Consider the following 12,182-nt stretch of genomic DNA (forward strand, 5'->3'; position numbering starts at 1 on the left):
GGCTACACAATAGGAATAGAACTCAACAATACTTTAACAAAAAATGTCACAAAGCCTTGTCAATGTCCTGCTTGTTTCTGAGTCAATATAAGTTGTTTTCATCGAGCTGGTTCTTTTTTTCAAATCACATTGTTGTCCTTTAAGAATTTTGATGTCGTAAAAGAAAATCCTTTTTTTTTTTTTTGCCTTTTTTAAATCGATGCTTCGGTGGCTTTTAAGAGAAAACAATTTCTATGATAATAACCATCTAATTAACAGGTCAACGACGTCGAGTATGTTCTGGTTAAAAATCTTCTGCACCGCTAACTAGCTCGCCACGATTGCAAATTACAAAAACACAAAAAGAAATGAATTAATGGTGTAACATGAATATGAAATAAAAAGTTTGAACAACATTCCTGGACATATTTTCTACAGTAAGCAGTGACAATTAACCTACCGTGCTTAAATCAAACACCCAAACGGTACTTGCGTGAAATGCTGTGGCTGGCCTTGTTCAACGAATTACGACCCAAGAGTGCACACAGCTTTTTCAAAGGGGACTTTTTATGGCTATTTGTTCCTTTTAATTAGTTCCTCGTATCAGCCAATCGTCTTTCGAGAAAAACTTTGATTGACAGACTCTGTTCATCCTAACTTCTCTTCATTCAGCGCAGGATTTTCCACAATAGCCTTGTCTAGAAGTCCACTAAGTGACGAATGAAAATTGCACTCCTTACCTAAAATTTTGGGCCATTTAATTTTAATCAACAATGATTTAGATAAACATATACAGGCAAAAACTAACGATAGATAAATCCGACGTTTCGGCGACATCTTGGCGCCATTGTCAAGGGAAACTAATTAAATATGCGATTTCAAGAGTAACAAAGAGTTCAGAGTTTCTAATTTGCGTACGTTAGACAAAGACTTTAGCGCGAACTGAGTCTGATTGTACATTTAAACACGGTCGTAATTGTTTAATGAGTAACATCTCATTAATGAGACAATCAAACTTGTTGTGGCATTTTTTCAACACGCTAAAACAATTGCGAAGGTCATCCGGAATAGACACGCAGGCAGGATTCCGGATGACCTTCGCAATTGTTTTAGCGTGTTGAAAAAATGCCACAACAAGTTTGATTGTCTCATTAATGAGATGTTACTCATTAAACAATTACGACCGTGTTTAAATGTACAATCAGACTCAGTTCGCGCTAAAGTCTTTGTCTAACTTATGCAAATTAGAAACTCTGAACTCTTAGTTACTCTTGAAATCGCATATTTAATTAGTTTCCCTTGACAATGGCGCCAAGATGTCGCCGAAACGTCGGATTTATCTATCGTTAGTTTTTGCCTGTATACATTTAATTTTAATTTGATATAAGGTGAAATCAGAGCTCACACGTCATTACCACTAGGTTCTGCACTGCACTTTTGTTATGACAACAATAGAATTCCAGTCATTCTTTATCAAGTCCTATTCACAGCAGTTTTTCAGTTTTTTGTACACGTTTATGCATATTAAATCTTTAAATCGTGTTCATGATTAGAAAACTAACGGAAACTTGTTAGGAAGACATTTTTTTACGTTGCACGCGACCTTCATACGAAATCTGTAAAAACAGCACTCTTGTTGACCTGAAACCTTAACAGTGATGCGGTATGACTAAACAGTGATTACAAGATAATCTCTGTTTTTCTCTTGAGATTGTGCGAGGTGTAACTCTGCTCTTGGCGTTTCCAATTCCACTCTTTCAAGATCCTTCATGCTACATTTCTCCCAGAAACCTCTTCCAAAAATACCATAGCTAACTGGGAGAGGAATGGTTATTAGGCCCAACAGAGTTCTTTGTTGTATGTTTTTGTTCGCATTTTGCCTTTGACCATGCACAAAACACAATAGATGTCTAAGAAGCGTCCCGGTTACGTAATTCATGGGATATAAATTGAGCGCAAAACAAAAAGATTGTTCACAGTCGTGAACCAGTTCCAATATAAGTCTTGGAATCTTTGTTTCCTTTTTTGAAATTTGCCGGACTTAACAACCAATTCCCCCATTAGCCTTTATCTAGGCAAATGAACAACCGACTAAGCATAGACGCGGCATAGAAATAGTTTCTGGTCGAGATTCCTCGGTAATCGACTGAAAAAGAGGTGCAGTCGCCGCTCAAATAGGGCAGGAAATGTAAACTTGGTCAATTTAGACAATGGCCAATTCCCTCTATGTGACGCACCTGCAGGGAATCATGGTAATTGTGTTCATCAAAACAAATATCCAGCCCGAGATGATGAATACAAATACCATGATTCCCTGCAGGCGCGTCACATTAGAGAATTGGCCATTAAACATTCCTTGTTTAACAAGATTACAAGTTGCGGCAAGACTATAGCGAGGAAAGACTAATTAAAACGTAAATAATGTTAAATTTTCCACATATTCCTATTCTCGCCATCTCAATCACAAAACGAATACTTTGTTGTTGCCATTCGAGGATTGTGGGAAGTTTTAATTAGCCTGGTTTACATTTTATGTCTATCTGTTTTGACATCGACCAAACTCTTGAGAACTCCGGAAAATGTAAGCAAAAGACAAATTGATACCTCCATCACTTTTCATTTTGGATGATTGTTAATCGACTTTCTCGAAGTACTGCGAGAGTATTTAAGTATCTTCCTCAAGACACACATGTACAAGACACTTATGTACATCGGCACGAGAACTTATGACGACCTGTTGATTTGCCTGCCGAATTTTTTTTTGTTTGTTTGTTTGTTTCCCAGCCGACAATATTCAGTGATAATGTTTTACGTTCAAAATGTTGGCATAGGTCCGAAGTGTCCTGAGATTGGGTACGAAACCGACTAAAACTGGGTACGAAACCTCCGGGTACCGTTGATTTCTGTTACCGACGATCAGGAGTTATGTTTGGAAACAACTCTGCTCTGCATTAGCACTCCTTACATCCTCCTTCCCTTCGGCAGCATGTTTTACCATTTAGGTAAACTAGTTTAAATGTAAATAAAGACCAGCAGACAAGGGAGTTGGCACTCGTTTCAATTCTCTTCAGTTTATTTTTGAAGCTTAGAAAAGACCTAGCTAGAAGCTACTGCTTTGAGTTCTCTTGGCGAGAGAATATTCTGCCTCTCTAGTTAACGAGAAATATTAACCCCCTATGAAATGAAGATTATACGTATTAAATGATAATTGCGTTTTGAGTCAACTGCAAAATTCTTCGTTCTATCTATTCCTAACTCAAACGCTTCTTTCCTATACAAGAACACAACCCAGCATAAAAACGCTTTCTCGATTTGCGCATTTAATTAGTCATGGCATTCATTTCAGATTTTTACATCTAATGACCCAGAATTTCTAAGTCAGAACCTCCAAGCCGGCGAGCATCAACATGGAATCGAAGTTCTTCTAATTAGTCTACGTTCATTTCTCATGGTCCGTTTGGGAGAGTGTTGCCATAAATCAAAACCATTTTCACCTGAGTGATTTTTTATTGAATTTGAATTCTCATATATAACTTTATGATGAAGTTAGCTTTAGTGCTTGGAGGAGAAATTACATATATATTCAGAGTTCCTGACACTGAGAGACCAAACGTAAGCCGCTAGATTGTCTAACAGCTCTATGTCGCCTTTAAAAGTATTTTTTGCTCGAGATAATGTGCTCCTGAATTTCTAGATCTGTTTAGAGATGAATTACCTCTTATTGCTGATAGAAAGAGATTCAATGAAAAAGTTGATATTATAATAATTAAATTATTTAAATATTTTAGCACTGACGACTGTTTTTCCTTTCGCATTTTCAGTCCATTCCTTGCATGTTTCAACTATAAACAAGTTTCATTGCTATCGATTCAGCGAGACTACAATTTTAAATTTCAACCACTGACCACCAGGAGCGCAGGCTCTAAGTTTCAGCCATTGGAAGATAAGTAAACTGTTTGGCGTGTTACAATCTTCATTGTTTTTTCTTCGGCGTCATACTGGATCTTAACGGAACGACAACCTGAATCCACACATTGGAGCGACTCAACATGGTTTGCCATATTTGGCATTCGTCTTCAGTTGCGTCATCCCACTCGTTGGAACTCGTGCCCAGGCCTAACCGTACGCCGCCAAGGAACTCGTCACTGGAAGCGCGATCGAAGTCGTAGAGGGTGATCTCTAAAACCCTTTCCTTCAGGTCGTCAGGAGAAAGTTCATCGTAGGAAAACTTGTGGTCAAATGTGGGATTCAGGGTTCGTTTGATCACGGGTGTCTTGTGTTTAAATTTGCCTTTCTTGTCTGGTAATAGAATGCTGTTGTAAAAAGTAAATAAAAGGTATAAAATGAAATAGTAGCTCAAAATAGTGAAAACCGTTTATGAAACAATGTAAAAAGTAAGCCTGCCTAACGAGAGTGAAATTATCAGTGAAAACCGCTAAGAGCACTAAGAACGAGTCATCATCCTGAACAGTGGTGGCCTTTGTAACATGGGGTCATCTGTGGTTGAAAGCCATCCAACCAAATAAAATAATTGATAGAGCATTGCAGTTGGAAGAGGGGGAGAGAGCGGTACTTTATGTGAAACTCCATGTCTTTAGTTAAACTAAGTCCCTACATCTGTTTTATCAGTACTGTCAATAAAAACGCCAGCAGTGTCCTGTTACGTTGTATAGCAACTAGCTAGTGAGAAGAATGTTCAAAAACTCGTCTGCAACCCTTGCTGTTTGCATTTAGTATTTCGATCGTGGAGGTTAACATGACCTCCTCCCCCACTTTCCCCCCCCCCCCCCTTCCCCCTAATCCACCTAACCCTCCTTACAATGGGAGTAACAACTTTACCATTTACAGTAAGGGTCCGACATTCCATCAGCGTCCATTCCAGGCAGATTCCTGGCCTCCAAGAGGTGAACGTGTAATTCACCTTTGTGCCTTCCCCTCTTTTTCACTTTGTCAGCGGTGACATACTTCAAAGCCAGAACTAATTCACAGGGGATGGAAGGCAATCCATCTGTTTCGTCAGTCTGTCGAAAGAGGTAGATAGTTATTACACTTCTTGCGCGCTGTGTTAGCATTTTACCGCTTGTAAGTATCATTTTTCTTTAATTAGGCCCAGGCACTAAGTTCATGATTATTTAAAGATATCGAGGATCCGCTACCAGAATTGATCATTATAAATTATCAAAAAAAGACGTAAACTCTCGACAGCCGGTCTACTGTCTTCGACGCATAAAAATTTGTGAAGGATAAAAATAAGACAACAAGATAATTTAAGGAACTCTGTTCCCTTATAAACGTATGTGATACAACCATGCCACAGAAGCGTTTTTTCCATCGCCTTAACCTTATGTGGTGCCTTTGATTGCGCAGCTTAATTCCCCTAACTGGTCACTACAAGTTCTTTGAGTGTTGGTTCTGGGAATTTAAAAACGCACAGGACAACATACGGTAGATAGCTGATAATTTCATTTATTATGGTCGCCTCCTGTTCAATAACGTACCGATATTGCAAGGGAAAACTGTGTCTTGATCCTCTCGGAGAAAAAGGTAAACATACTTACCTTATCTGTTAAGTTAAACCATTTCGCTATAGGTTGTTCCAGTGAGTTCCCTGCTTCCACGAAGTTATTAACTGGAATTTTAACTTCTCCCAAGAAATAGTTTCGTGCAATCGACTTGTGCCACACACTCAGACATAATATTCTCGTCAGTAGTTCGTCATAACCGATAAAATACTGAAAATAGAAGAGCAGTCGAACCTCTCGTAAGCAGACACCCTCGAGACCAGAAAAGGTGTCCGAGAGGTCTCCACTTATGGGAAGTTAAAATGAAGTGATTGTTTGTAGACTACATGTATTATTAAGTGTCCGCTTGCAGAAGGTGTCCCCTTACGGGAGGTGTCCCCCTACGCAAGGTGTCCCCCTATGGAATGTGTATTTTAGCGGAGGTTTGACTGTAATTACTCTGAACCGAGAAAAAGATAAAATTTTTCTCGCATATGTTTAAAAAAAATGTAACACTGAGCGCGGATGGAAAATTCTAAGTAACTATTCGCCAGTTACGAGCCCGTGTTTTATGTCATGCATTCATGAAATTAAGCAATTGCAATTAGTAGACACCTTAAAGGACAACTGTCTAACATCTGAAAATTTGGGTAGTTTTTAGGCCGAAATCAAGAACAGATTTGTCTTTCAGGAGCAATGTGCGTACGATCTTGTTATATCAGCGAATGGATAGCAATTAGAACACCAACTCAGATTGGCAAACTCTCGCAATGCAACACGGGGAGTGACTTCTGATATTGTTCTACTACTAATGATAACGTCACTTATATGGACTATTACCACATTGTACTGATTTCATCTTACCTCCAAAACCTCATCAAAATGTGGATTTAGAGTGTCTTTTTTTGGTTTCGTCTTGCGCTTGCTTCGTTTGTCTGGCAGGAGATACGACTTCACATAACTGAAAAGAAAATAAACCCAAGCATATATAAGAGGTTATCCATTAAAAAAGCGTCATGTTTTATGCCGAATCGTATCTTTTTGCTCCGCTTCGATGGCATATCAGGAGAGTTTGGTCGAGCCATGGTTCGTATTTTGAATCGACTGCGTCTCGTCCATGTCCGGCGAGACCGATCGAAGGAGCTTCATATGTCACCAAAGAGTACCAAAAAGTTACTTTTAGGTATGTACCGTACCCAAATTCGGCCAAGTGAACATAATATCATAGCCATATCAGCTCAGTGACTTGATATCACAGGATATCAGGACAGTAGACACGGCTTCTGATTGGCTAATTGTGAATATGGGTACAGTTGTATAGAATATTCCCAGAACGTAAGAGAATACTTACGGATCTGACGAGCTTTTCTTGGCATCAGCGCAGGCCAGATTATTAGCACTATGGACATGTACTTCAAACCTTTTTGAAGGCATCTCGTAACGCAGGCTCACAAACAGTTCGCCAGTTACAGGAACACTGCTGTAATGCTCCTCACCTGGATCACTCAGCAAACTTTCGTTGCTTCCCTAAAAAAAAAATCGGCAGAAATTTGTAATTGTAACTAACAGAAGTTTGTAATGTAACTTCAGAGTTATTTCAAAACCACCGATTAGAAAAACTGACCATAGCTAACAGAGGGAAATGGTTCTCTTAAAAAGAAACCTGGCAAAGCTTTTCGTTGCATGTTTTTGTTGGCTATTTTAGGGGTTGACCCTGTACAAAACCCGGTAAAATACAAAAGATGGTTATGTGTGCTCATAAAACTCAACAATACAAGCATTGCGATTATGTAGTTTATGCATAGTCTATGAGCATAAATCAAAAGATGTACAGGGTCAAGGACCTTCCAACATAAATCTTAGCCTGTTTGTTTTCTTCTTTGATGTCTACCGGGTTTCTTAGCCATTTCCCTCTATGTACTACGAATTGACTGAACTTAAGTGGCGCCTTTTCGAATAACCCTTCACTGGAGGTGAAACGGTGCAGAAAAGACTCGGTTACACCTTGCTGGATAAAAATGAAATAATGGATCATCAATTAATGGTTATTTAAAACGAACCACTTACCCTCGAAGCCTCGGCTTTGGTTACCTGCAGCGCTTTGGGATGAGCAACCGAAGGTTCTGTTGATTCGGGGGATGGCTGAAATTCAAATTACGAGAGATAATGTGAGTAAATTAAGAGAGCCGGTAAAGCTCACTACAGTACCGCCAGTCATTCGAGACCAAACTACTCGGAATTTCAGAGGCGAAAGTGTCACTTGCCGATAGACTGCATGGCCTGCTGCTTTGATTGACCGAGAAGTTAATTTTGACAGCAGTTACTGCATGATAAAGACGTATTTTATTTTCGTCATGGACGCGTATAGCCGGGTTTCGTAGCGTGTAAGCATTTAGGGCTGGGCATGAGTTGCTTTTAACAAGTTTTTACTTTTCACCATTATAGTAAAAAGTAAATCATTCGTGTTACGACAACGACTAAACTCATGCCGTGTTGGGACGACTCAACTCAACGTTAACGAGAAAGTGGCGCTGTTTAGAGTATGTAGATCTATATGTATAGTTTAGTTAATTTTTTTGTGCTGCCATTTCCTTGACCGTGACGGTGGCCAACCAGAAAGCTCTCGCTGGTTTGGCCACCGCTCAAGTGTAATTTTATTTCCTTATGGCTCTATAGTTCTCAACTTTTTTTACTATGTTAATTTTCTTTACCCATAAATTGTAAAATTCCCAGTATAGTTTAAATAAAAAAAAAATTGAATTGAATTGAAATGTTCACTGCCCTCCACACTAGAGGCGAACTCAAGTTTGAATTAATACCCATGGCCCGACATAAATAATAACAATACATATATTATCATATACAATATCAGGACTGTACCCTAAACATTCCCCTTATTTTAGTGACAATTTCATTTTTGCTAATTTTGCGGATCACGAACATTTATTTTCACGACACAAATGTAGAGTCTTGCCTGGGTGCGACAAGAGTTACTTTAACTGTTCCTTTAATTCACAGATACGTTTTTTGTGAAATTATATCCTCCGAAAAAGTAAGAGACTAAATAGTTCTATTTATTCTATACTCACTGTATAGCCAGCCTCTAAAGCTAACTCTGCCAGGGTCTTCCTCCTCGTTTCGGCCTTTTTTCCTTTCTTTGCTTCTTCAATCTTCCTCCGCTCCAGACTTGGCGACCACTGAGGACCTTTAGCCACTCTGATAACGTCCGGTTGGGAACCTTTCCTAGCTGAGCCTTATACACACACACAAAAATATTAACAGATTAATTCCATGCTAAATTTTCCAATACCTCTCACTATCATGATGTACATGTAGTAGAGGTGAAAAATATAGCTACAGATCACAATAACGTATCTGAGAAGGTAAGGCTTGAATTTGCAGCATACATTGAAAGTCAAGGTTAAAGACTGGTTGTCTAATCAGGATGGTTTCCACAACAAGAAGAAACTAAGAGCAAAACTACATCCACTGCATTGGTTACTAATCCATCGCAGGGCTACCCCCGACCTCTCCCCCAGCGTTGAAATCACAATTTCTCTTTTTCCATTTATTCATCTGGGTAGAGAGAGGCCCTGTGTGAAAGTACAGTGTCGGGGATCCAGCGCATGTATAATAAGGAGCAACATGTATAATAGGGAGCTTAAACAAACCACGAATGCAATGGCAAATTACGAGAGCGTCGCTAAACAAAACGAAGGAGTTAAAATATTCAAAAATAGCTCTGCACGTGCGTTATAAACCTTCATTTCTTCGCCGTCCTCTGCAAAACAGCAACGTGAGATTACCGACTCTAATTTTGCATACTTTAGAAAACCTGCACCACGACAGCTAATTTTTTGTATTTCAAATTGGAGGTTCCTTAGCTTTATGACTGTAGCAGGAGCTCGTTATCAAACTAATAGATAAAGCGAAAAGGTCTAGATAATTGCGCGACTTTAAAGGAATATAATTAATAGACGTTGTCCCGCGAGTAGCCGTCCTCAAAGGCCGCGAAAGCCGAAAATCGATTATAATACCAAATTTATGAAGAATTTGATGACATAAGGCTCGCGCTTTTAAGAACTCTTTTAGATCTTGCCGAATTTTAAAGCAAAAACCATTTGAGGTAAAAAAAAAATCATTTGCAACTTTGCCAAGAACAGTCGACAAAACGGCCGTTAATAAGCGTTTCCCGAGTTGCCTTTTGGCTCTGTGTCAAAACGAGTATTCGTGCGAAACTGATTCATTTGAAAATGTGTTTCCCCTACAGGTTCATTTTCATGCAAATCAAACTCATTTGAAAAAGAAAGATTTTGCACGAGGACTCGATCTGAAACAGAGGCAGCTAACAGAGATAACAGTACTAACTTGTTTCTGGTGACCCACGCTTCTTCAAATCCGCTATGGCCAGTTCTTCATTAATAGGTCTTGGAGCCGACACCGCAAAGTCACTATGACGGCGTTTGATCAGTGCTGCTTCGGGCAATAATGTGTTCTTCTCGATTGTGTTTTTGATGTTATGCTCCGTGTGTCGCCTTGGGGACGGGGGAGGAGACGGTGGTGGAGCGTCCTTCTTGTCCAGTCCCTTAGCAGCCGCGGATAATGTCAGAGGTTTGTCCACTTGAATTTCTGGAGGACTAACTACCATGAAATTCATGGCGAATGCACTGATAGATTTTAGAACTGGTTGCATATGGTGTTCTGATTCTTCATGGTTTTGGTCATCCTCGCCGCCGCCTGTTGTTGTTCCTTGCGATGTAGGGCTTACGTCACTTCCGTTCACGTGACTCACAGAAATTCCAGAATCATCTCCCTCTTGCTGGGAATCTTTTAAGTCATGGCTTCCTTCGCTATCAATCGATTCCAGCGTAGTTTCCATGGTAGAAGTAGTTGAATCTGCCGAGGTATCCTTTGGCTCCAACTGTTTATCTTCCTCTTCAAAAGCAAGATTTTCATGCGATGAAACTAAGGGTACCTCTTCCGGTGTTTGCGGCTTCTCGGCAGCCTCGTCAACTTCTGACTTAGCCTCTGATTTCGTTTCACTTGGGTTGTTGTCAAACAGCTTCGGTAAATTCCTTTAAATATAAGATAAAACCGTATAAAGTGCAAGCGATTACAATTACTCAAAACAAATTTGAAGGAGCTTGCTTCAGTTCCCAAAGTATATGTTGTATTTAATTTCTGACAAGGGATAAATTGAAAATAAAAAGTATTGACTTACTAAAAGAAAACCAACCACATATACGTTGAAATCTAAAATAAACAGACATCCAAAGCTTAAATACCGCAAACACAAAACAGTCGCCTTGAAGTCGTTCACGAGAACTTATTTTCTCTCTTCAGCATTGAGTCTAAAGGACGAGCATCAATTTTAATAAGCCTCATTTCATATGATTTGTGGTGGTCCTCTCTCTTGAAAGGAATTCTTCACTGTTTTACAGATCGATTGCCTCGTCTCCAGGCGTCCCGCGGTGCGCGTGGAGTTATGGTTCTCTTGCGCTCGAGTTTCGCAACCTAACCATGAAGCACCGCGCGACCAGTTACCGACGAAATGCATCGTGAACGGGCGACGCGAGTTCAGACCAGGTTAAATGAGCTCAGTCACGGTTTGCGCATATTGAAAAGTTTAGCCTCAATTTTTCAAATTCGTCGTTTGTAATCCGTGTTAATCTTCTCCATCCTTAGCCATCCTTGTTCCTTTATGGTTTATCATTATCTCTTTGGTGTTTTTCTATCTTATTAAACTGTTATTTTCAGGTTTCCTACCATTTAAAGGTAATTTTGTATTTGGCCAAAATAACTTAAAATACTGTGACTGAGCTCCTTAAAAAAAAAGAAAATTGGACTCCCGTCCCCTGCCCGAGTCACACTACATCCCACAAATAAACCGCCAATCATAACGCACCCAGCAAATTGGTCATTACATAGAAGCCTTATAAAAGGGTTACTTAGTTTGGTTTCCTCGAAGCCGGCTTCTTAATGTTGCTCTTGGTGAAGCCTCGGAGAACACAGAATGTTGGCCGAAAATGAACAGTGCACTCTGTTATCTTAACTATCGTCTGAATTTTCCTCCGTTATGCCCGGTTGCCTAAGTTTTTAAAACGGCATGAATTTTAAAACACTGTGTGTTCGGCTGTCGAAATCAAATTTACACTTTACGTCGAGGTATCCTTCTTCGAGTCATATGCATAAATGGTTGACTCCCAAATAAGTCCAGAACAACAGATAAACGCTCAGCTTTACTCCACAATCTCAAAGCACTAGCGCTCTTCGTTATCACGCTGTTTTATCGCCGTTTCTATGCAAACCTGTTGCAGTTTATGCTGCTGTTGCCCAAATGAGTTGGTGAGTTTTCGTTGCCCTTGGGAATTACAGATAGGTTTTGAAGTGTTACGTGACAAGTTCTTGTGCAGGAGAAAGCTGCATTTCAGTTGAAGGGTATCAGTAAATACGCTGTTTATTCCATTCACACCTCACGAGTGGCTTAGCTTTTTTTTCGTTTAAAATATTTAATTTCTCGACAACTTGCAGAAACAATATTGCATATTTTAAGTCGGTTGTCCGCCAATAGAGGCTTCAGTCTTGTTTACAAAATTTTACTTTAGACAGTTTGCACGGCTTTTTAACCGTTAAATTGTTGTTACTATCTCATGAAATATATTTCTCATTGTTCCAATATTTTTTCACCTGTTTGTATAATCT

The 12,182-nt window shown here is 39.5% G+C and overlaps 1 protein-coding gene across 2 annotated transcripts in view; it reads right to left on the reverse strand.

Moving 5' to 3' along the window:
• Window positions 1–3,024: 3,024 nt before the first annotated feature.
• The window catches only part of LOC110059783 (uncharacterized), a 34,428-nt gene continuing 25,270 nt past the window's right edge, over window positions 3,025–12,182 (reverse strand). For both annotated transcript variants that reach the window (XM_020766506.2, XM_020766505.2), the window contains 8 exons: window positions 9,849–10,555; window positions 8,570–8,733; window positions 7,548–7,622; window positions 6,832–7,007; window positions 6,345–6,441; window positions 5,538–5,711; window positions 4,819–5,000; window positions 3,025–4,292 (listed from right to left, as the gene is read on the reverse strand). In XM_020766506.2, coding sequence (XP_020622165.2) covers window positions 3,953–4,292; window positions 4,819–5,000; window positions 5,538–5,711; window positions 6,345–6,441; window positions 6,832–7,007; window positions 7,548–7,622; window positions 8,570–8,733; window positions 9,849–10,555 — 1,915 coding nt within the window. In that variant the 3' untranslated portion in view covers window positions 3,025–3,952. The remainder of the gene's footprint in view (window positions 4,293–4,818; window positions 5,001–5,537; window positions 5,712–6,344; window positions 6,442–6,831; window positions 7,008–7,547; window positions 7,623–8,569; window positions 8,734–9,848; window positions 10,556–12,182) is intronic.

Source organism: Orbicella faveolata, unplaced genomic scaffold (genome assembly GCF_042242905.1).
Source record: "Orbicella faveolata isolate gen_17 unplaced genomic scaffold, um_ofav_v1 contig_12, whole genome shotgun sequence".
In the NCBI taxonomy this organism is placed as follows: domain Eukaryota; kingdom Metazoa; phylum Cnidaria; class Anthozoa; order Scleractinia; family Merulinidae; genus Orbicella; species Orbicella faveolata.